The 25083-nt window shown below is 44.6% G+C and overlaps 1 protein-coding gene across 3 annotated transcripts in view; it reads right to left on the reverse strand.

The window, feature by feature from the left end:
• The window catches only part of FGF12 (fibroblast growth factor 12), a 287001-nt gene that overhangs the window by 176241 nt on the left and 85677 nt on the right, over window positions 1–25083 (reverse strand). The window contains exon 1 of one of the 3 annotated variants that reach the window (XM_089508685.1): window positions 4374–4469. The exons of the other annotated variants lie outside the window; for them this stretch is intronic. Within the exon in view, the coding sequence (XP_089364811.1) occupies window positions 4374–4464 (91 nt within the window). The 5' untranslated portion in view covers window positions 4465–4469. Of the gene's footprint in view, window positions 1–4373; window positions 4470–25083 lie in introns of those variants that run through there. 3 annotated transcript variants of the gene reach the window in all.

A 25083-nucleotide genomic window follows, 5' to 3' on the forward strand; every position in this document is an offset into this window, starting at 1 on the left:
GCAAAAACTGGAGCAAAGGCTCCTAATGATGCAGCTTCCACCTAAAGTCTTAGCAGGGAAACATCTTTAATGAGCGCTCATTCTCCAGGCCAAGAGAGATCTCTCTCAGGGCATCTCCCTTGGCAAAGTGTTCCCCGGGTGTGCATTTCTTTCTCTGAAAAACCAAGAGGTATTTGCTCATGAGCCAGGAGAATTTCTCCCTCTGGAGATGAAGCCTTTCCGTAAGAAAACAAGGCAGCCGTTGCTAGGCCAGTAACTCCAAGTAACTCACAGCCTTTGATTGCTGCACTTTAACAAACACAAAACACTTGCATATATAGACACATGCATCCCTTTCCAACAGTGACTAGCAGATTTACAAGATCCACAGTTGATCCATGTTTTTAGGACTTGCTAGAATGTTACAAAATAGTAGCAAGCTTTCCAACTCTCTGGAGAGAACTTCTTGATGGCATTTGAGCCTTCAAGTTTGTAACACTCATAGTTTTAAGATGGGAGAATGGGAAATGGTTACAGTCCCCAAAAGACAGGGGTGTTACAGGTTACATCTAAAGTTGCTGGGAGAAAGAAATGGAGAGTGTTTCCCCATTGCATAGTTATAGCACAATTAAATGTCATGGCTGAGAATCTTGGGATTTGTAGTTTGGTGGGGGGGAGTACTTAGAATTCTCAATGGCATCCTCCTGAATTGCATCAGGCAGAAAATTCTAAGTAGTTCAGGACACTACAAATCCCATCATTACATAACACTTTTTAAAGCAGATATTCCAATTGCACAAATCCCACAGAATCATATAGTTGGAAGAGACCACTTGTGCCATCCAGTCCAACCCACTGCCATGCAGGAACTCACAATCAAAGTATCCCTGACAAATGGCCATCCAGCCTCTGCTTAAAGACCACCAAGAAAGGAGACTCCACCACTCTCTGAGGGAGTGTGTTCCATTGCCAAACAGCTCTTACTGTCAAGAAGTTCCTCCTAATGTTTAGGTGGAATCTCTTTCTGGAGTTTGCATCCATTGTTCCAAGTTCAATTCTCTGGAGCAGCAGAAAACAAACTTGCTCCATCCTCAATGTGACACCCCTTCAAATACTTAAACAGGGCTATCATATCACCCCTTAACCGTCTCTTCTCCAGGCTAAACATACTCAATTCCCTAAGTCTTTCTTCATAAGGCATCATTTCCAGGCCCTTCACCATTTTGGTCACCCTCCTCTGGACACACTCCAACTTGTCAACATCCTTTTTGAGTTGTGATGTCCAGAACTGGACACAGCATTCCCGGTGAGGCCTGACCAAAACAGAATACAGTGGCACTGTTACTTCTCTTAGTCTAGACACTATACTTCTGTTGATGCAGCCTATTTTTTATTTTATTTTATTTATTATATATATTTATATTTGTATCCCACTCTTTTCCCAGGCCTGGGACTCAAAGTAGCTTCACAGCATTAAAAACCGTACAATTAAAAACATTTTTCCCATTGTTTGTGATGGTGTTGGGACAGAGAGAAGAGCTTTACCAGAGAATATCAGAGTTCGGGCCAGTTCATACTAGGAGAAACAGTTTGCCAAATACTGTGGACCGGAGCCATGTAAGGCTTTATAGATATTGGAAACAAACTGGCAGCCAATGAAGCTGTTTCAACAGGGGCATTGTATGGTTTCTGTAATCTGCCCCTGTTAACAGCCTGGCAGCAACTCTTTGAACCATCTGAATTTTCTGAACACTTTTCAAAGCAGCCCCATGTAGAGCCCATTACAGTAGTCCAAACGTGATATAACCAAGGCATGTACCACCGTGGCCAGATCTGGCTTCTCAAGGAATGGGCACAGCTGGCACACGTTTTAAATGTGTGAAAGCACTCCTGGTCACAGCAGAGACATGGGCCTCCAGGTTCAAAGCTGAGCCTAAGAGTACCCCCAAAATGCGAACCTGTGTCTTCAGGGGGAGTGTGACTCCATCTAACAAAGGCTGGATCCCTATTCCCCGATCTGCCTTCCGACTGACCAGGAGCACCTCTGTCTTGTCTGGATTAAGTTTCAACGTGTTTGCCCTCATCCAGTCCATTACTGAAGACAGACACTGGTTTAGGACCAGGACAGCCTAAAATCACATTGGCCATTTTAGCTGCCACATCACACTGTTGACTCATGTTCAACTTGTGCTATACTAGGATTCCTAGATCCCTTTCACATGCAGTCTCCTTAAACCAGGAGTTCCTCATCCAGGTGTTTCCCACTCCACCCAATAAATACATAAAAAGATAAATAGAATCCAAATCCGAACATACACAAAGCCAGCTTTTCTCCTTGCTTTTATATCTTGTCAGATTTTCCATGGGAATCAGTAGCGCTTATCTTCTACACAATAGATGTATGCATCTGCTTTTGTTTACTAACGAACCGGACAATCCAACAGCTCTTGCACCAATGTAACAATGTAAATCCCAACACAACAACACAGCGACATCAGTATGAGGGTGATTATTCCTCTTTCTTCATCCAATTTGTGTTGCCAAAATAGGCCCCTCTCCAAATTTGGCTTCTCCTCTTTTCGCCCAGATTGCCTGAGGAGTGCTCCCATTTAAGCATTTCATAAATATTTCCGGTGTCTCATTTCACCCTCATTTTTCCAACTACACACAATCAGTTTTCAAACTGCACATTTTTTCCACTGTGTGTCAAATGGCATGCTTAGAAAACAACAATGCTGCTCCATAACATGGGAGTTAAAATGGTATTAAAGTGTTAGTAACTATTTAGTGTAGATATACTGATAGACAATAGCTGATCCCTTCATCACTTTCTACATACACACAGAATCTGCAATTATCAAGACCATTTTCCAGCCTTAATTGAAACACTTAAGTTCTTTGCAAGATACAGAACAAAAATAAAGACATTATAGATATCTTAGTGACTCTCTAAACCAAGATGCGAACTATTCATCCCTCCTGATACTCTTAGATTGCAACACCCAGCAACCCCAGGAAGCCCAAAACCCTTCCTAAGGATAAAAAGATACCTCCCTCCTTTTTAGAACAGAAGATTTTTAAAGTAAGGGCTGTCAAGGACAGGTCTATTGTTTTAAAAGTCAGCATGGCACAGTGGTTTGAGCGTTGGACTATGATACTGGAGATCAGGGTTCAATTCCCTGTTTGGCCATGGAAACCCATTGGGTGACCTTAGGCAAGTCACACTCTCTCAGCCTCAGAGGAAGAAGGCAAACCCTCTCTGAACAAATCTTGCCAAGAATCCCCTTTGATAGGGTCACCTTACGGTCCCGCCATATATCAGGAACAGTTTGCAACACCTTGTATTACCCAGTTTGTAGCACCCTGGAGAGCAGCATCTTAGTTGGTAACCCCCTGCATGTCAGCACCCTGGTTTGAAGCATCTGGGTCTCAACACCCTGGAGGGAGCCCAAGGGAGGAAGGCCCGCAAAAGGAGGAAAGGGGCTGGTGGAGGAAGGCAGGCCGGTGGAAGACCCCAAAGACCCCGAGCACATTCCCCCTCCATCGGCCCAGACCCTCCCCGAGGGCGGCTCTCCAGCCCTGTTGGATGCCAAGGCGCTGGTCCTCAGGAACAGCCAAAGACCCTGCCTCCTCCTCCTCCCACTCTCCCTCCATCCCAACCCTGGGCCTCTCCCTAGACAAAAGGGAAAGGGAGGATAGGGGGGAACCAATGGCTGCCCTCATAATCTCCGTGATGGGGGGCAGGGTAGTGCCCCTTGCCTCCCCCCACCAGAAATTGGAAGGGAGGAGAGGGAGAGGGATGCCCCAAGCCCACACCCACAGCCCTCTCCCCACTAGAAAGGGAAAGCGAAGGATGAGAGGAACCTCCCCACAGCCCCCACCACACCCCACAGGGGCCCTATCATTGGAGTAGGACTACTGCCCCTGGCCCTCAACAGGAAATGATAGGTGGGGGAGAGGGAGCCCCCACCCCATAGGCCCCCCCCCCATCATTGGGACAGAGTAGAGCCCCCTGTTTCCCCTCCCCAGCAGAAAGTAAAGAGGCGTGGAGGGCCCCTCCAGCCTCCATCCCATCACATTGGTGCCTCCCATCATTGAGGCAAGAGTAGCACCACTGCCCCTCCTCCCCAGAAGAAAAGCGGGACAAGAGGAGGATAAAGACCCCCCTGTCCCCACCCCTCCCCATAGCCCCCATCAGTTGGAAACGACATAGCCCATCATCAATGGGGCAGGAGTAATGCCTCTTGCCCCCTTCCCAGCAAAAAGTGAAGAGGAGTGGAGGATTCCTCCAGCCCCCACCCCACCCCATAGATGCCCCCACAATCCCCACCCTGGTCACTGGGGCAGGGCAAGGACCCCTTGCCCCCAAGTGTCCCCTTCCCCATCCCACCCACCTGGGCTTCCGCTGGAGCTGAGTCGCCTTCCACAGAGACACTGCAGCATATGCGAGCCTTTGGTCCACAGGAGGCGGGCGGCGATCCGCATGGAGGAAGGAGCCCCCAGGCCCGGGACCCCAGCCCACCCCTCCCCTCCCCACCCCCCAAGAGGGAAGCCACCCCCTAGAGGCCTCCCCCTCCTCCTCCCCCATCGCCCCCCATGCTCCCAGAGGCCCAGAGGAGGAGGAGGCAGCAGAGAGTGGCAGGGCTGGGAGGCTGGCAGGGCAGGAGGGAAGGAAGGAAGGAGGGAGGGAGGGAAGGAGGGAGGGAGGGAGGGAAGGATCGCCAAGGAGGGAGCCCAACCCTCTGCTGGAGGGGAGAAGCTGCACTCCGTAAAACTTCCCCCTGCTGGATGGAAAGGGGCCACAACGCCCCCTGGCGGGCATCTCGGGCCATGCCCAGGCCAAGGAGGGCCGCCCACCCAGGGAGCCCCAGCCAGCCTTGGCCACCTTTTCTTCCTCCTCCTCCTCCTCCTCCTCCTCCTCCTCTCCCAGATCCCACCTGTTGCTCTTTGCTGGCAAGTCAGCTATTGGTTGTGGTGTGCCTTCAAGTCGTTTCCAACTGATGGCGATTCTAAGGTAAGCCCTTCGTGGGCTTGCCTTGGCAAGGAACAATGAATGCAAGCTACAGGAAAAGAGGTTCCATCTAAACCTTAGGAGGAACTTCCTGACAGTAAGGGCTGTTCGACTGTGGAACACATTCCCTCGGAGCGTGGTGGAGTCTCCTTCTTTGGAGGTCTTTAAGTAGATGCTGCGTGGCCATCTGTCGGGGATGCTTTGATTGAGAGTTCCTGCATGGCAGAATGGAGTTGGACTGGGGTCTCTTCCAACTCTATGATTCTATTATTCTAATTGCTTCAGAGTTTGTGTTTGCCTTTGGAGAGGGCAATGGCAAGCCTCCTCTGACCGACTCTGGCCAAGTCACACTGTCTCAGCCTCAGATCAGGCTCTGGGGCTAAGAGAGTATGACATGCCCATCATACCATCTTTACTCAGGACTGAAACAACATGCAGGCATCTGACTAACATCTCCAATCATTTTGGGGGGTCCCTCCCCTTCTGTTTGGTTTGTAACGTCTTGCCTGATGAAGAAGCCCATGGAGCTTCAAAATCTTGCAAGAAGTATATTGTGCATTTCGGTTGTCCAAAAAATTATTACTGATGGATTTTTGTTTGGATTTGTCCAGATTTAGTCAGAGGAGGTTTGCTATCACCACCCTCTGAAGCAAAGAGAGTGTAACTGGTCCAAGTGAGTTTCATGGCCAAGCTGGGAATCAAGCCCTTCTCCAAATTCAAAGGTACTACAATGCTGGAGACCAGGTTTCAAATTCTTGCTCAGCCATGAAACCCTTTGGATGACCATGGACAAGTCACAATCTCTCAGCCTAGAGTAAGAGAAATATGAATGGATCTTGCCAAGAAAAGCCAATGACAGGGTTGCCTTAGGGCTTCCCTAAATTGGAAATGACTAGAAGGCACAATAGCAACAAAGCATTTTAACCAAAAAGTGCAGAAAAAGGAGGGGGGAAACCAAGGCCACCTAAATATCAGCTCAGCAATTAAGCAGCAACTTCCCCAGCATAGATCCTGGGTTCAGAGTCAAGAATTATGCAAACTCTCCTCCCAGCATTGGCACATTTTTGGTACATGGTGGCCGAGCTTCAAAAGAGCCAGCAAAGTTGCAAAATGTTTAGTTAATTTGCACCCTGTCTGCTGTCTGGGTTAATCCGCTTTCTGTGCAATGGATTCAACAGCTGGTCATAGGAGAACGATAAGCAGCTTATGAAGGACACCCATGTGACACCCACCCACCTACCCACCCTACTTCCTGAGGCTCTGAAACTCAGCAACCAGCCACTTCGCTTTGCCTTCTGGGATTTCAACCACCAGGTGCCCTTCCAGATGTGCTGGGCTACAATTGCCATGACAGATCACACTGGGATTATGGGTGCTGTAGCACAAACACAGCTAGAAGAGCATCAGAAAGTCCTTTTATCTGCCAACCGAAAGGAGGAAGGGAAAGGGTGGAGAAGGAAGCTAGCAGCACCTTTAAGACTAACTGGGTTTTATTTTTGCATACGCTTTGTACAAGGTGTTAATAAAAACTCAGGTATGAAGCATATTTCATAGAATCACAGAGCAGGAAAAGACCCCAAGGGCCATCCAGTCCAGCCCCTGCCATGCAGAAAGACATAAAGCACCTCTGGCAGATGGTCATCCAGCCTCTGTTTAGGATTCTAGGAGTCTATGAACATTTGGAGAACTGCACAGTTATTAAATACCAAAATCAAGATAATCCAGGCCACAATATTTCCAATTTCTGTGTATGGATGTGAAAGCTGAACAGTGAAGTAAGTTGACAGTGAAGAAGAGAAACGTCTTTGAAATGTGGTGCTGGTGGACAGTTCTGCAGGTACTGGGTTCTGAGAATCCTAAGTTGGAAGAGACCTCAGGGGCCATTCTGTCTAACCCCTTCTGCCATGCAGGAAGGCACACTCAAAGCATTCCTGACAGTTGGCCATCCAGCCTCTGTTTAAACATCTCCAGAGAAGGAAACTCCACCACCAAGGAGTTTCTTGTGTCCCTTCATGTGTCCCTTCAAGTCATTCCTGATATATGGCGACCCTCAGTTGAGCCCATCATGAGTTGTTGGGAGGGGTGGGGTGGCAGAGTTCGTTCTTTGCCTTCCTCTGAGGCTGAGAGAGTGTGACTTGACCAAGGTTACCCAGTGAGTTTCCACTGTCAAGCAAGGATTTGAACCCTGGTCTTCCAATGTCCTAATCCAACACTCAAACCACTACAGACTGCCAAAAGACAAATGAATGGGTCCAAGAGCAAACCAAAACTCAGCTCTTTCTTGGAGCCAAGATGACTGAGGTTGTCATACTTTGGACATATCATGAAAATACAAGACTCATTAGAAAAGATGATGTTGCTTGAAAAGGTAAAAGGTAGAAGGACAGGTGGACAGACTCAATCAAGGAAGCCACAGATCGGAATCTCCAAAACCTGAGCAGAGATGTTAGGAAGTTCTTTGGAAGTCTCTCATGGTGACCCTATGAACGAGAGATCTCCAAAAGATCCTGTTACCAACAGACAACCTGATGGCACAGAAGAACAACAGAAGTAGCTGCAGAACAACAGCAACACATCTCTGCATGCAGAGTTACGCTTTGGTTGAACCGTGCAACTTTTGTTCTTAATGGCAAAATGGTACCCATGACACCAAGAGTGCATCCTGATGCACAATGATGTGTGCACTCATCCACAACAGACAAAAATTCTCAGCGACTTCTGTAGTGGAACTTACACATGATTAAGACACCATCAGGATTCCAGCGAAGGAACAGAAAACCATGAGCCTATGAGTTTTCTCCCTAAATTTTTTTAAAATAAATTTTTTATTTCTATCCCGCTTTTTGCCAGGCAATCAAAGCGGCATACAACAGGTGACTGAGTGACTGGGTCCAAAGAAATGTAAACCTTCCCAAGAACTTTTTTTATTAGTGTGATACAAAAACATGGTCCATGTTTTGTTTTCCCAGCATATAAAAGGTGCTCTTACTTGGAAAGAGTCCTCAGATTTGCTCTTTCAAATTCCCTAGAGCCATCAAGAGTTTCAAGACAGTTGAAGGTCAAACCCCAGGGGAGAATTGTAGCATATGCCCAAAGGAGGAAAATGGGTGTGGAAAAAGGAGAACATGATCTCTCTCTCTCTCTCTCTCTCTCTCTCTCTCTCTCTCTCGCAGGCATAAGTAGCAAGCTCCATCAGATGTCATCCTTTTTGACTGCTCACGTTGAGTATGCATTCTCTACACTGCCATGCATGTGCACTCCAAAACCTCATGAGGATGAGGTATCTACCATTGAACCCCTCCCTCATGCATCACCCAGTGCTTTCTTGTTAAGGATCATTACTCATTAACATATAATGAAATCATTCTAATGCTACAAGGCAAAGGTTTCCCCTTCCTTCCCCCTCACAGGTGCAGAAGAGGAAGGACTGAGTCTGCTGAAGGAGAGGGCTCATGGCCTTGCCAGCTCACAAAGGATCCTTTATACACATGTGTGTAGTGCATGAGCATCGTGCTGAAAGAACCACTGATCCATGCACACAACTGAGGCAGTCTCTAAACTATGTCTAATTAATAAATGTGTGTGCGCCATCAAGCTGCCTGTTGATAAATGGTAACTCCATTGATTTTTTTAATGTTTTTTTAGACAAGGAATCCTCAGAGCTGGTTTTGCCAGTTCCTTCCTCTGAGATATTGCTGACAGCACCTGGGAGTCAACAATGGTCTGCCATCCAAGGATGAACCAGGACTGAGCCTGCTTAGCTTCCAAAATCAGACAGGATCTGGTACCTTTTACTGGACCAATATTCATTTAATAAATCCAGAACAATGATTAATACATTATTATTATTATTATTATTATTATTATTATTATCATTATCATTATCATTATCATTATTATTATTAACCTTTATTTATAAAGTGCTGTAAATTTATAAATAAATCATAGAATCCTATAGTTGGAAGAGACCCCACCCAATCCAACCCCATTTGGCCATGCAGGAAGACACAATGTGAGCCCTCCCTGTGACAGATGGCCATCCAGCCTGTTTAAAAACCTCTAGAGAAGGAGACTCCACCACATTCTGAAGGAGCAATATATTCCATTGTTGAACAGGTCTTAATGTCAGAAAGTTTTTCTTAAAGTTGAGATGGAATCTCTTTCCTGTAGCTTGTATCCATTGCTCCAGGTTCCATTATCTGGAGCAACAGAAAACAAGTTTGCTGCATCCTCAATATGACACCCCTTCAAATGTTTAAATAGGGCTATCATATACCACCTTAACATTCTCTAGGCTAATCCTACCCAGCTCCCTAAGGTGGGCTTGGGGGTTTTCAGACTTTCCACCTTTTGAATCGCCCTCCTCTGGACACACTCCAGCTTGTCCACATCCTTCTTGAATGTCCAAAAGTGGACACAGTATTATTCCAAGTGAGGCCTGACCAAAGCAGAATAGAGTGACACTATTACTTCCCTTGATGTAGGCACTATAATCCTATTGATGCAGCCTAGGATCACATAGGCAGTTCTGTAGGCTGCATCAATAGGAGTATAGCGAAGACAACTAGACAGAACCAAAAGCATGTGGGATGGGGGTTAGGAAGGTGGAGGAAACAAACTGGGACAAAAGCAGAATTTGGATCAAGAGGAGATGAGAGGTTGAGAAATCAGCCAGATGATCAATCAGCCAGATGGGGCCTCAGGGTGCAATGGAAGAGTAGAAACTTTAACCAGGAACAGGGTGATCAGATGTGCTAGCAGCAAAGGAGGACGAGTCATGACAAAAATGTAGGACGTTCAAGAAAAGTGTAGGAAATTACCAAAAAAGCTAAAAAACATTCAGATAAAAAGTCATGCTTCTTAATCACACTCAAAATGGAGGACATTTTTCTCCTGGACAGAAGGTTGAAATGTAGAACATGTCCTGGAAAAGGAGGACCTCTAGTCACCCTGACCAGGAAGCAAGCTGAGGATGGTTGGCACCACAAGACAATGGCACAGGGCATGGGAGGGAAGGGAAGATGGTCAGGGATCTTGCCCATCAAGGAGTGGAGGGAAATACTCTCTGTGATTTGCTTTCCAGTTGAAAAATGGGGGTTGCCCAACTGCCAGAAAATGCCCTTGGGAAGGATATTAAAGAATAGTAGAATTTTATTATTTTCTCTGCACATTCAAATGCCCTAACGTGTTCTGGGGTGTTTTTCTACATGGAGAAACAGGTGGCTTTTGTGGGGATAAGAAAACCCAAAACATTCTCCACACAGGACATGTAGCTTTTGTGCAGCAACCATGAGGGTCTTACACAAAAATCTCGTCATGTTTTTCTTGACAGAAAAATCCTCCAGAGCCCTTTGACATGCTTCGATATGGGAGGAACCTCATTCAAAAGTATTTTAAGCTATTTTAAAAAGCAAACATCAGTTCTGTTTTTAAAATGTTTAAAACATACAAAATGAAAACAGCACACTATATTAGTGGACTATGCTGCCTTGGAGGGTGGTGGAGTCTTCTCCTTTGGAGATTTTCAAGTAGAAGCTGGATGGCCATTTGTTAGAGGTGCTTTGTGTCTTCCTACATGGCAGAATGGGGTCAGGTTGGATGACTTCTGAGAGGTTCCTGTAGCTCTAGGATCCTATGATGAAACATTTTGTGACTTAAAGTTAAAATCAGCCAAATGCTTGCCTAAACTAAAAGGTCTTTGCCTACATGCAAAAGTGGAGCAAGCTAAACAAGGGAGTTCCAGAGACTAGAAGCACAGGGACGTAGCTAGGATTTTAGGAAGGGGGGGTCCAGACTAAATGCCACCATTATAATGGGGCTTGGGTGCGGCGGCACAGCAGCACACACCATTCATTTTTCTAATGGAAGGGGGGGTCCGGACCCCAAGAACCCCCCCCCTTTGGCTACGTCCCTGAGAAGCAGCCACCAAGAAGGCCCTATCCCCAAGTTCTCACTAGATGGGCTATGAATATGCAAAAAAAAAAAAAAAAAGCTCTGTCTAGAAGGGACTCTGGTCCCTGATCATTGTGGAAATTTTGTGGAAAGCACACAATTCCAGACCATGTGTTTTCAATTCATGGGCAAAGGTTGTTCAGCAAGATGTGGAGAGTTTTGGCAAGCGTGGTGGTAGCAAACCTCAATGTGTGTGTGGGGGTGGGGGTGGGGGTGGGTGGGTGGGTGGAGTTTACAATGAAGGGAAGGGTAGAAGAGAGTTGTAGGAAGCAGATTGTAATGTGTTCCAGTTATTAAAATAAGTTGCCCTGGCAGAGAACAGAGACAAGGTTATGTCTGGGATTATGGATTTTAAATGGATGCCTCTGATTAAAATAAGAAGGGGGAAAAAATAAACCAGCCCATGCTTAGGAAGGAAATAACAGTGATTTACCATGGCAAGCTTTTGGCATGTACCTTTTAAAGCACCCATGGCCCTGTTCCAGGTAGCTTTCGGGGAAAGGATGCAAAAGCCCCTTCAGAAGACTTTGTCAGATCAAACACTCTGCATTCTGCACGTACTCAGCAATGTTGCAGGTGTTGTCCACTTTCAAGTATTTTCCGATTTATGGCAACTGTAAGGCAAATCTATCATGTGTTGGTTTTTTTCAGAGAGCTGGTTGTCCTTGCTTTCCTCTGAGGCTGAGAGAGCATGGTGTGCTTGGGGTCACACAATGGATTTACATGGCCAAGCTGGGATTCAAATCCAACACTCAAAATACTATGCTAAAAATAGTTTAAAAGCATTATGTGTGCTTCTGCTTCTGCTGGCTAAAGCTGTGGCCCTGAGTGCCCATCACACCTGGTCACCTGCTCAAAATGGAGGGTCTCACTGTGCCAGCCACCTTAGCTAACACTGTGCAGAAAGAGATTCAGTGTACACATTCGGAGGCGTGTCTGCATCACCCCTTGACTTGTGATTCAACTCAGACATGGAGTTTGCCTCTGCTCACCTGAAGTAGAGGAATAATTATCCTGGCTGAATTTACAGGGCTGCTGCAAGGATTATTCAGATTATGTACCCAAATGGTCTTTGAGCACTCATAAATGCTATATAAATCCTCAGTATCATGCTAAGTATCAACACAATGGCTTAGAGTTATTTTGGAGTTACTACACTCCTAGTAATTAATCTTAGAATACCACTGGAGTTCTCATAAATGCACTATTAATGGTGATTTAAAGGTTCTGCTCAGGATTGCACTATTGTTGTTGTGTGCTTTCCAGTCATTTCTGACTTTGAGGGGCTGAACAGACTGGCATTTTGTGCCGGCCTGTACTTATGGTATGGGCTGAGCATCTGCATGTCCAAAGCTTTTGCCATACCATCCGGCCGACATTATGGCATGAGCCCATCCACATGGCTTGCACCATGATGACACACGCTGGGTGCAGTGCTCAAACGGTGCTGCGTGGAAGGGGCGTCATGACACCGAGCCACAGTGCTTATGACACCCCTTCTGGGACGCAAAAAGAAGCCCTCTTTTGGAGCTTCTTTTTGCTTCTTCCGGAGGCCACAATGTGCAGTTGCTGTGGCCTCCATCTGGGGCACAAAGGGGCAGCATTAAGCCACCTGTATGCACAACCCATTAGGTATGGTGTAATGGTTTGAGCATGTACTACAACTCTGGAGGCCAGGGTTCGAAACTGGGCTCGGCCATGAAACCTACTGGGTGACCTTGGGCAGGTCACATTCTGTTAGCCTCAGAGGATGGCAAGGGCAAACCCCCTCTGAAGAAACCTGCCAAGGTACGCCTGTGATAGGGTCGCCATAAGTCGGAAATGACTTGAAAGCACACAGAACACTCAAGGCAGCATGATCAGACATCCTCTTTTTCCAGTGTATGTCCTACATTTCAACATTCAATGTCCTCCATTTTGAATGAGACTAAGAAGAATGAATTTACATTTATATTATATTATTAACCATGTCTTTACATTTATATTAAGTGTTTTTAGCTTTTATTTGCTAATATCCTACATTTTTCCTGACTGTCTGGTATTTTATGGTGCATTGTCCATCTTTGCAGTCACTCCTCCTGAAGGTGAACCCATCAAGGGGTTTTCTTGGCAAGATTTGTTCAGAGGTGCTTGCCAACCTCTGAGGCTGAGAGAGTGTGACTTGGCCAGGATCACCCAGTGGGTTTCCATGGCTGAGCAGGGATTCAAACTCTGTTCTCCTAGAGTTGTAGTCCAGCACTCAAACCATTATGCCACTCTCTGGCACTATTATTAGTCAGACAATAATATGGTGGAATTTTACAAAGATCCATCAGCTAAAACAAAGAACCCTGCCCCATGGACCTTACATTCTCTTTTAGTTTTCTCCAGCCAGGAGTCTTCTGGCTGTTCTAGACTGCAATTCCCATAAGCCACTGCCATTATGGCCAATCTGGGAAGCAAGAAATGGGAACAGTTAGTTTAAATGAAGACAAAAGGAGTCACACAGCTATGCTGTAGGTGCATCAGTACAAACCCCCTTTTTGGTTAGATGTCACAATGTATTAACTCTGTACAGTATAAGAAAAAATCTCTGGCATCTGTAGATGCCACATTTTAAGGTTATATTTCTTTGGTGTGTAACCTAAATCATGATCCTTTCTGCTTTCACTGTTGCAAAAAGATCTACACTCCAGGGTTGGAAGGATAAACATTCACTATCCATCATTCAATGAACAGAAGATCTTACTGCTTCAGCAGTACATGAACATCAATTTACACAGCCATCCACTTCAAAAAAAATGTATTTTTGGAAATACGAGCCAAGCTCCTGCATCAAGGAGAAAGAGTGTAACTATTCATTCATGAAATTATGGGATGATTATGCATTACTGAATTTGAACTGAATGTGCAAAAAGATGTGAAATCCATGGCTGCAATGCTCAATGCACACCTGGATGTGAAATGAACAAGGGCATCACCTGTGCCACAGCAGGGCATTTTCAACTCTTCTTCCTCAACTTTCAACTGTATCCCATGTACTTCCCTTTACCCATTTTTCTTCTTTTCTATCTGTTTATTGTCCTTGAAATCATATTTTTTTAAGTCCAATAAAAATATTTTTTAAAGGCAATGGATAAAGGGGTAGGAGTCACAGGCAAAAACAACAACAACAAGGTTCTATTTTGGCCAGGCCTCACCTGGAATTCTGCATCCAGTTGTAGGCACCACAGCTTTGGAGCTGGAGCGTGTCCAGAGGAGGACAACCAAAATGGTGGAAGGTCTGGAAAACCCCAAGCCCTATGAGGAGCAGCTTAGGGAGCTGGGTATGTTTAGCCTGAAGAAGAGAAGGTTAAGAGGTGACATGGGAGCCATGTTTAAATATTTGAAGGGGTGTCATATTGAGGATGGAACAAGCTTGTTTTCTGCTGCTCCAGAGAACAGGACCCAGAACAAATGATGCAAACTGCAGAAAAAGAGATTCCACCTCAATATCAGGAAGAACTTCCTGACAGTAAGTGCTATTTGACAGTGGAACATGCTGCCTTGGAGTATGGTGGAATCTCCTTCTTCTGCGGTTATTAAACAGAGGTTGGATGTCTGTCACAATCACAAAGCCATCTGTCACAGGGAGGGCTTTGATGGTGTCTTCTTGCATAAGGCCTTTTCCATCTCTATGATTCTTTGGGAAGGCCAGATATGAATGTTAAAAACTGGCAGCTAACAAAAAGATGAAGAGGGCAATAGCAAATGGTCATTGCCATGCCTGTACAACTGTGGATACACTGCAGGATTCACATGTGAACATTAAAGAAGGTGTTGAATCTATTTTGGAGAGAGGTTTGTGATAATGTCTTGGGGTTCAAACTAAATCCTGGAACAACTTCAACATCACCCACTATCACAAAAGCTACCAGCTCTCAGTGGCAGAATTTTTGCCTTCATTACCTGACCTGAGGGCTACTACTGAACCTAAAAGAATAAGGAAGATGCTATGAAATAGGAAGCAAGATTTGTTAGCCAAGACACTGCAGGCAGTGCATTTACACAAAAAAGTTAGTAGAGATGCATCTGATGTTCATGTTCATTTGCTAAGTATCCAGAGTTCCCCAACATGACAGGTTACTTCCATTACAAATTAAATTTCTCTTTGGCCTTGCTTAGTTCTTGTTCTGAGCCCTTCCTAAAGACTTTCTGGTTCTCCTTTTGTATCTATGGGATCTGGCCAAAAACCTGGCTATGAAGAGTCCCTAATCCACTCCACAAACCAGTTCCCTTTTCATTCCATCCAGCAAATAATCCTGCCTTTCTTGCTCAGATCTTCTCATAGCCACCAGAAGGCAGCAAAGTGTCACCAAAAGCCCAGCAAGACTGTTGTGCAGCTCCCTCAGTTCTGCATTCTCTCAAAGCATGTGGATAAGTGCAGGGAAACAGGGAGCCTCTGTCAAACTGTGGCAAGGTAAACATCTAAACTAGGGATGGGCAAAGTGCAACCCCAGTTCCATATGTGACCCCCCCAGGCCTGTTTTTGTGGCCTTTGTTCATCCAGGCTGTGCAGATTGTCCTTTTGAGTCAAAAGGGGGTAAATTGCCTCTCTTGGAAAACTCCAGGAGGAGCATAGAAACCACAAAATCATACACATTAGTAAGTTAGTAAGTGTCTCAATTGCAATCTAGTCCATCCTCTGCTGTACAGGAATACAGAACCAGACTACTCTTGAGCATCAGGGTGTCCAGGTGAGCTGCTCACCTTCAGCGGCGTCACTAGTGTCGGTGTCACCCATTGCAGTAACTCATAGTGTCACCCCTTCCCTCCCGCATTGATGGTACCTCCTCTCATACCACACCATACAGAACAGAATCCATAGTAATGCTTTTTCGCACTAATGTTACTTGTAAATTGTAATTCCCACATACCACTGAATGGAATGCTAACAGTTGTGACATAAACACCTAGCAAAATTAAAATTATACCTTCCAATTACAGTATCATATACACAACCTAAATGTATTTACATGTACATAGTGAAGATTTGGTTAAAATGTGACATTTTTAAAGAAAATTTTAAAAGAATTAAAAAATTAAATTTTCCAAAAAAATTAAACATTTAATTTTTTGAAATTTGAAATTTTAACTTTTAAAAATTCTGGGGCCTCTCCTTTCTCCTCCCACTGAGCTTCACCCCACTCCCACCATCTCTTAAAGCATTTTAAAGGGAAGCAGATGAATCCCACAGCCCATTTCTACCAAAAGGGTGTCATCTGGTGTGCTCCACACACCCCACAACTCCCTAGTGATACCACTGCTCACCTTTAGAATACTTTGTCACCTCCCCTCCCTCTAACACATTTAACAGCAAAAATACCATCTTTGCAAAGCTGGTATTTCTTCCTGGCTATTTTGGGAGTCCATGCAGAGGATCCCAGGGACCGGTGACTGCCTCTTCAATCCACCACAGTTGCACATCCCAATCTAAATGGAGTCACACCATGCCCAGAGGAGGGCAGGTTCTTTGCAACTCTTACATTATGTCCAGGATCCTGTTGGTGTCTTTTGCACAGGCAAGTTCCCCTGTTGAAGGAGTTGGACATTTTTGTTCAATGTGGAACGGGCACATCCACATTGCAGGAAGGGAGTTGGGCATGAGATAGGAATGGAATTCCTTGCTAATTTCATTCTTGAGATGAAGCAGTGAATAAGTCCAGCAACTTTCTTCCTCTTGTGAAAAAGTCTTTGATAACTGCACAGTTTTCAAAGAGTATTCATAGGTCAGGACTTGTTCTGTGCAAAATTTACATGAGGTATTTTTATGCAGAAAACAAGATTTTCTGTGTAGGAAACAGAACTTTCAGTACATAAAATATTGTTTCCTATGCATGTTGTTTCCTTCTGTGTACATACAGACACACACACAATGTGCATTTTTTGCACAGAATAAATCCTGAACTGCAATTATTCTCACTAGCTCAGGATTCTCTGTATCAGAGTTTCCCAACATTCAAGAAACAAGTTCTTCAACCACTTAAAATATTTTTGAATATTTGTCCATCTCTAGCTTGTGGTACCACTGTACATGAATTCAAACTGCATAGATGTGCATTTCGCACTGCATTCTGTGCATAAATGTGCATTATAGTTGTCCATATGCATTTATCATTGCAATTAATGCTGAATCTCAGCCTATATTTTGTTCTCTCAAGTATCAGAAAGGAGAAACTCTGCAGCCTGTGATAAATCATGGTGTAACATTCCTGTAAAGTCATTCTAAAACTCTCCTCTAGATTCCCACAACTGATAACCCAGTCAACACGACTCTACATTTCACACATAAATCTTTTCCCAGCAGGGACGTAGCTAGGATTTTAGGAAGGAGGGGTCCAGACTAAGTGCCACCATTATAATGGGGCTTGAGTGTGGCAGCGCAGCAGCACACACCATTCATTTTTCTAATGGAAGGGGGGTCCGGACCCCAAGAACCCCCCCTTGGCTACGTCCCTGTTCCCAGATTTATCGCACCTCATCCCTCAAACTACCTCCTCAAACTTCTTCCCATCTTTCATAAAACTCAGCAATTTTAAAGACTATTTACAAATATTAAAGATATCATTTACATCCTGTTATGATGCCCAGAGTCCAGAAAACATCAGAGAAATTAAGCATCCCATGGAGATGGCAAATTAAAAGCAAGTAACAAACAGTTAAGCTCAGGAAGAGAAAATTTAAATATGACCAATCGAGTATTTTATTTCTTTCAGATCATTAACATAAAATTAAATTGAATATTATTTCCTGGGGCAGGCCCACCCCATTACCACCGTTTCTCATGCCAGATGTTAAAATTCTAGTGTCTAATTCCATTTGGAAAGGAATATGAATGAATTTGGAAAACTGGACTCAAACAGGTCTTGTGACTTGAGTTGATCATTTGTGAACAATAGCCGACTGTTATGAGATATATGAACTGAACAGAGAAGATATTGAGCTCAAAAATGTTCATATTAAAGCTAAGTCATTGCTGTTTGCTGTCAAGGTGTGTTTAACCCATCCTCTGAATGAGAGACCAACTAAGAGCCCTGATCACCAACAGCAATAGCAATAGCAATAGCAAGTACATTTCTATACCGCTGATCAGTGCACTTAAGTACTCCCTAAGCGGTTTACAAAGTGTAAGCTAATTGCCCCAAACATTATGGCTACTCATTTTAGCAACCTCCTCAGAAGGATGCAAGCCTGAGTCATGCTTGAGCCCCTTCGGCTGGGATTGAACTCCCAAACTTATGGTTTGTGAGTGAGTGGCTACAGTACAGACATTTAACCGCTGCGCCACCAAGGCTTTTGGGCAGGTCTTGCAAAATCAAGACAGTTGTAGTTTCCTTGACTGAAGCAATCCACCTGTATTGTGGTCTTGCTCTTTTCCTGGGGTATTAACTTAAATGGGAAATAATATTTTGGCTGTCCTCTTGTTAGCAACATATATATGCATAAATTAAACATTAGGGATGGGAATACACACAAAAAAATCAGTTGCAGAACATTCCAATCTTTCTAGGCATTCCATTTCAGTCCTTGAGGGGGGAAAAAACTACAAAGGTTGGAAAGAGAACTAGAAGAATTGGAGCATATCCACAAACTCCAGATCATTGACAGTGGGTTGCACAGAGACATTGGTTTCCTGGCATGCTACAGACATTATAACACTAGCTAACCCCCAACCTCCTGAGTATTGTCTTGGCCAGTTCATTTTGGTTCTCACACTAAATTCAAATACCTCCACCATCATTCATATAGTTATTTACTCACTTTGGCTTTAGGCAACATCCTTCTTCCTGCCCTGTCCCCAACAACCATCATTAATACTAAACTTGTCACTTCATTTCCATATCCACTAGTTTTATATTTCTTAGGCAAGACCTTAGGCAAGTCACACACTCTCAGCCTCAGAGGATGGCAATGGCAACCCCCTCCCCAAAGAAACATGCCAAGAAAACCCCATGATAGGTTCACCTTAGGGCTGCTTTAAGTTGGAATCGACTTGAAGGCACACAAAACAACAAAGGCACCAGCAGAGAGCCTTTGTCAGAGAAGGCCAAAGGCCTTGCAAAACTTCAAATCCCAGGATGCCATAGGATGGAGGCACAGCACTTAAAGTGGTGTCAAACTGCATTACTTCTATAGTGCGGATGCACTCAGTGTCAGGACTTAGCAGAACAGTAGTGTAGCACAACTGCTGTGCAGTTTTACCCCTTTGCAAAATGGTTTGAGCATTGGACTATGATTCTGGAAATAAAGATTCAGTTCCCTGCTCAAGCATAAAAACCCACTGGGCAAACTTGGGCAAGTCACACTCTCTCAGCCTCAGAGGATAGCAATGACAACTCCCTCTGAAGAAACCTGCCAAGAATACCCCATGATAGGGTCATCATAAGTCAAAATGTCTCAGAGACACACAGCAGCAATGACAAGAAATGCAATCTAGGATCTCGACCACACATCTCTGTCCATCAGGCCAGGAAGTGAGTGACTATGGGTGCTTTTGCAGCAGAAGGATCAGCTCAAAGCAGCAGCTGATTCCCACTCCTGTTCCTGCATTTGGGGTAGGATAATGCCCCTTTGGCAGGTGGTAATTAAAACTCTCCCGGGGATGTTCAACTCCTCCTCCACCACCACCCCCGCTCACTTTTCCTGCACAGCAATCTTGAACAATTCCTCCAATGACCTTCTCCCCAATTGACATGTCTCTATAAATGGCACAGAAAGTGATGGGGTAAGGGGAGGACAGGTGGAGACAGAGGGCAAACACTGAGTCAGGCTCTCTGGCTTCCCCTCCCAGCAATGATCCATCCTCCTGTCCCCAGAGAAAGTCCCCAGTGAAGGTCACAGCCCTGATGTTCAGCAAGCCAGCCAGCTTCCAGAGAGGGAAGCATCCAGGTTCAGAAAATCAGCTTCCCAGAGAGAATTTGCTCCTCCAATGGAAAAATCATAAAATCATAGAATCCTAGAGTTGGAAGAGACCTCAAGGGTCATCCAGTCCAACCCACTTCTGCAATGCAAGAAGACACCATCAAAGTCCTCCCTGTGACAGATGGCCGTCCATCTCCTGTTTGATAACCTCCAAAGAAGGAGACGGAACAACAGAGGCAAACTACAAGAGAGATTCCACCTCAACATTAGGAAGAACTTCCTGACAGTAATAACTGTTGGACAGTGGAACACACTCCTTCAGAGTGTGATGGAGACTCCTTTGGAGGTTTTTACACAGAGGCTGAATGGGCATCAGTTGCTTTGAATGTGTAATTCTTGAATGGCAGAAGGTTGGACTGGATAGCCTTTGAGGTCTCTTCCAACTCTATGACCACTTATTGGAGTCCTGACTTCTGACAGTAAAAGGTGTTTTGACTGTGGGGGCCACTGCCCCAAAGAGGGTTTGTAGTTTTACAAGGTCTTTAGCCTTCTCTGCTGAAGAGTGGTGGTGCATCACCAAAGTGTAAATCTCAGGGTTCTGTAGGATGGAGAAAGAGCACCTAAAGTGGTGTCAAACTGCATTATTTCTGCAGCACGGATGCACCCTAAGAGTGTGCCTATCTTGCTGGCAGAGAGTGCTTTATTGAGTCCTGAATTTGGAGCTTGAGATCTATCAAAAAGCTGATTGACAAGAATCAAAGAGTATGAGTAATGAATTTTTAAAAGACACTTATCAAAACAGGAAAGCCAACATATTGCAAGATAGAAAGAAGGCAGCACCAGGGAGTCCCAGAAGTTGCTTCCGTTGAACAGCATATCTCCTGCAGAATGCTTGGATGTTCCTGTTCTGATGAGAAATCCCATTTTGCATCAATAGCATCTCGAATTATCTAGATTTCCATTGATCTGCCACTTCCCACTGGCTCCTGAATCATGGAATCATAAAGTTAAAAGGAACCCCAAGGGCCACCTAGTTCACCTCCCTGACAATGCAGGAAATCTTAATCTAAAGCAACCCTAACCCTCTTCCAAGCTCTGTTTAAAAACCTCCAAAGAAGAAAGAGTTGTCCATTCCACCATCAGACAGCACTTTCTCTCAGGAACTTCTTCCTAATGTTTAGCTAGAATCCCTTATCTTGCAATTTGAACCCGTTGGTAAAGTCGTTCAAATATTTAAAGATGGCTGTCACACCATGTCTCACTTTTCTCTCGTGTTTTCCAGTACATTCATCTACCTTTCTTTCAGATTGCTTCTACACTGTAGAAATAAATGCAGTTTGGCACCACTTTAATTGCCATGGCTCCATCCTACAGAATCCAAGGATTTGTAGTTTGGTGAGGCACTAGCCCTCTTTGGCAGAGAAGGCTAAAGACCCTGTAAAACTATAAATCCCAGGATGTTGTAGGAGGGATCTACAACACTTAAAGTGGTGTCAAACTGCATTATTGTTACAGTGTAGATACACCCTTTGTGGAACCTTTTAATCACACAATAGCCCTCTGGGGTAAGTAAACCAAAGAGATAATGGCATGGCCCAAATAACCTCTGAGCTTTAGCAACATTCCTCTGAGGTAGGTGAGATGGAGTTTGTGATTTGCCCAAACAGTGAGCCTGTTGGCCAGGCATCCATTTAAGTGGGTATCACACACATCCCAAAAATGACCAAGATTCTGCATCAAGGAAACAGGGCATAAACCTCACTTGTAAGAACACTGCCTTGTTAGTGGATGGTGACCGTGTGCAACAGAATGCACAACCAAATACACACATCCCAAACATGCACAACATTCATGAATGCCAACATGCAATGCTGTGCAATGTGAAATCATGATCAATGCTCAACACATGCTCAGCTCCACTTCTGCTACTTTGAAGTGAATAAGACTGTTCCACATTGGATAAAAAAATATCCAACCACTTAGAGCGGATCCGAACATATGCATGTCTGTAGGACAGTGATGTCCAAACTCTGGCCCTCCAGGTGTTTTGGACATCAGCTCCCAGAATCCCAAACCATTGGCCAAGGTGACCGAGGCTTCTGGGAGCTGAAGTCCAAAATACCTGGAGGGCCAGAGTTTGGACACTGCTGCTGTAGGAGAATATATCCAGTCAGACTCCAGGAGGAGTCTGGCCTCTTACTGGTATTCCCTGTCCTCCCTCCAAGAGGTGTCCTGCACAATGCTTTAGCCTGTCAACAACCCTGCAAGGCTGGGACATAATAACTTGTCCAGGAACACTTTAAATGGGATGGAAATGTGGTTGGGAGGACTAAATCAGCCCCTTCCTTGTCCTTCTGTTAGCAGCTAGAGACTACAATTGGAGTTCTGTTAGTCTGTTACGATGTCTTAAAGACTTAGGCCATCAAAACTGTTTCATATTCTCATTTACAAGCACAGTACTATTGCTGTAGTCACAAGTAACCCTGAAAACCACCTAAAAAGCCACAGACCTATCTCAACACTTCATCACAACCTTTCTCCTGGGGTGAGGGTCTGGTCACCTCATCCTGCAGCACATCACTCACCAACAGCACAGACCACCATTTGGTTAAGAGGTGATATGATAGCCCTGCTTTGATTTAGATTTCCTGCATGGCAGGGGGGTGGACTGGATGGCCCTTGCAGTCTCTTCTATGTTCTATGATTCTATGAAATATTTGAAGGGATATCATATTTAGGAGGGAGCAAGCTTGTTTTTTGCTGCTCCAGAGAACAGGACAGATAACAATGGATGCAAGCTACAGGAAAAGAGATTCCACTTAAACATCAGGAGGAACTTCCCAAAAGTAAAGGATGTTCAACAGTGGAACACACTCCTTCCTCGGAGAGTGGTGGAATTTCCTTCATTGGAGGTTTTTAAACAGAGGCTGGATGGCCATCTGTTGGGGTTGCTTTGATCAAGAGTTCCTGCATGGCAGGGGGTTGGACTGGATGACCCTTGTGGTCTCTTCCAACTCTACGATTCTATGATTCTATGATCCAGTCATCTGACTGGCTTTAACATGTATTAATTTAAAGTGGATAGAAACATAATAAACAAGACAACAAATTAAGACAGCTTAAAAGGCTACAAGAATTAAAAACCATGTCCATGTATACTGAACGCAAATGGGACCCCAAGGGTGTTAATAAAAAGGGATGGTACCAGAAAGAAATCAATAGGGGTGTCAATCAGGCGTACAAGGGGTGGGCATGCTGCAATTGGGGTGCCACAGGCCTTCTCCCACATATTATCCCCACAGGTGGGACACAGAGGAGGGTCCCTCCTGCAGGTCTCAGGTGTGTGTGTGTGTGTGTGTGTGTGTGTGTGTGTGTGTGTGTGTGTGTGTGGAGAGGTGCTTCACTCCTTGAACATTCAAACTTCTCCACCACACTTACTCTCAAATTGGACACCTAATTTTTTCCCTGAGCATGAACTGTTTTGCAAAACCCACATGAACCCTGACTAGTTCTGAACATGGTGGCAGAATTCAAAGACCTAGCCATGTTAGTCTGGAAAATCAGTACGCAAATGTTAACTGAAAGAACAAAGCTGATAGCATGACCTTTCTTGGACTTCAGCCTACTTCCTCAGATGCATGCTTGGAGTGGAAAACCCAGAGACAGACCTATGCAAGCCTATAATGTCATTTAAATTAAACTACAATAAATATTATACTTAAAAATAAAATATTAAATTATCCCAAGTACTGGGCCCAGGCAATAGACCATAGGAAAAATAATGGGAAAGCATCAGGAGAGTTAAGGAAGACAACTTATTCATCTCAGGCTGGGGATGTATAGAATACTGCCAATTTTTATCAGCCTCAACAAGAAAAACTATCTCAGTCACTTTCTTGACCCCATCAAGAAAATGGCCAGCCTCTGAATGGGTTGGTTCCCCCCCCCCCCCCGCACCTTCCAGGACTTGCGGGAGAATGTGTTTGCTCAAAAAAAAAAAAATTGCAAAAAAAAATCCTAGTTCTTGGACAAAAATACCATTTTGAGCAGAAAATCTAATGGTTTTTGCCCAGAATGTTCTTTTTGCATTAAAAAAAAAAGCTTATGCTTTAGAACCATTTTTGGCACAAAAATGAGGTTTGCAGAAATGATTTATTTTAATTTTTTTGTATCAAAAATGCAATCTTGCCCTGTATGTGTACTAGGGGGTGGGAGGGAGGAATCTTTCAAAATGTTTTACTCTTTTAGGCAAAAGCCAGGTTTTCAATCTCTGCCCCAGGTTCCCTGCCCACAGAACTCCTCCTGTGGTGCCTTCCGTTTCATTCCTCATCATCTTTGGATGAGTTCAAATAGCAGGGAGGCGTCTTCCTTCCAGGAAAGAAGAGCTGAGTCCTTAATGGCTTTTGTGGCAAGGTGCCACTCCTGCCCTTGGCTGGCAACTTGCACTAGAGTTCATTACAGCCAAAAATAAGTTTGCCCCTTCTGAGTTACAAGATCTCTGTGCTCCCTGCGTGAGCCCTGTGGTTGAAATGCAGGAAGAGAAGGCAGATTATTTCCTTATTGATAAAAAAAAAAAAGGTTCTCCATCTCTTGCCTTCAGAGGATGTTTTGGGGAGAACGACTGCAGTGGAAGAGTTATGGGTTTTGGGGAAAGTGGCTGGACACACAGCAGCCAGAATCCCGTTGGAGTTCCACGTGTGCATAGGTTCCCCTGTGGAGGCAGCTGGGCATTTCTGTGCTAGTTAGCTTTTGTCCAGTGATTGCATTCAGGCCATGGAAGCTGGTTTGTGTGTACAATGTTTTTTGCATATGCAGGTGCATATGTGCATGTATACAGACAAGATTTGTGTGGGATGCATGTGTACATTTGGTTGTGTGTCCCATTGTAAATTTGAGTGTAATTTCACTTGCACAATGTTGCCATTCAACAAAAAAAAAAAAAAAGAGAAAGAGGAGGAGGGGGGAGGACAACAACAACAACAGTGCTGTTATCTGGCAGAGCAGAATTTGGAAAGTTGCTTTTTTGAACTACAACTTACACAATCCACAGCTAGCATGGCCACTGGATTCTGGAAGTTATAGATAAGAAAGTGCCATTTTCAAGCTCTGAGATGGTTCCACTAAAAGGTGAAAGGGAACCATTCACCAACAATTGGCTACAGCTGTCTTCTCCTGGGTCATGAGGGAGGTGGCTTAACTCTGGGTTTAGTCTGAACTTTATAGGAGCTTCCCAGGACTCTGAATCTATGAGGTTTGGCCGC

The sequence above is a fragment of the Sceloporus occidentalis genome, unplaced genomic scaffold, assembly GCF_023333645.1.
Source record: "Sceloporus occidentalis isolate IW3139 unplaced genomic scaffold, rSceOcc1.0.p SCAF_2, whole genome shotgun sequence".
Taxonomy (NCBI): Eukaryota; Metazoa; Chordata; class Lepidosauria; order Squamata; family Phrynosomatidae; genus Sceloporus; species Sceloporus occidentalis.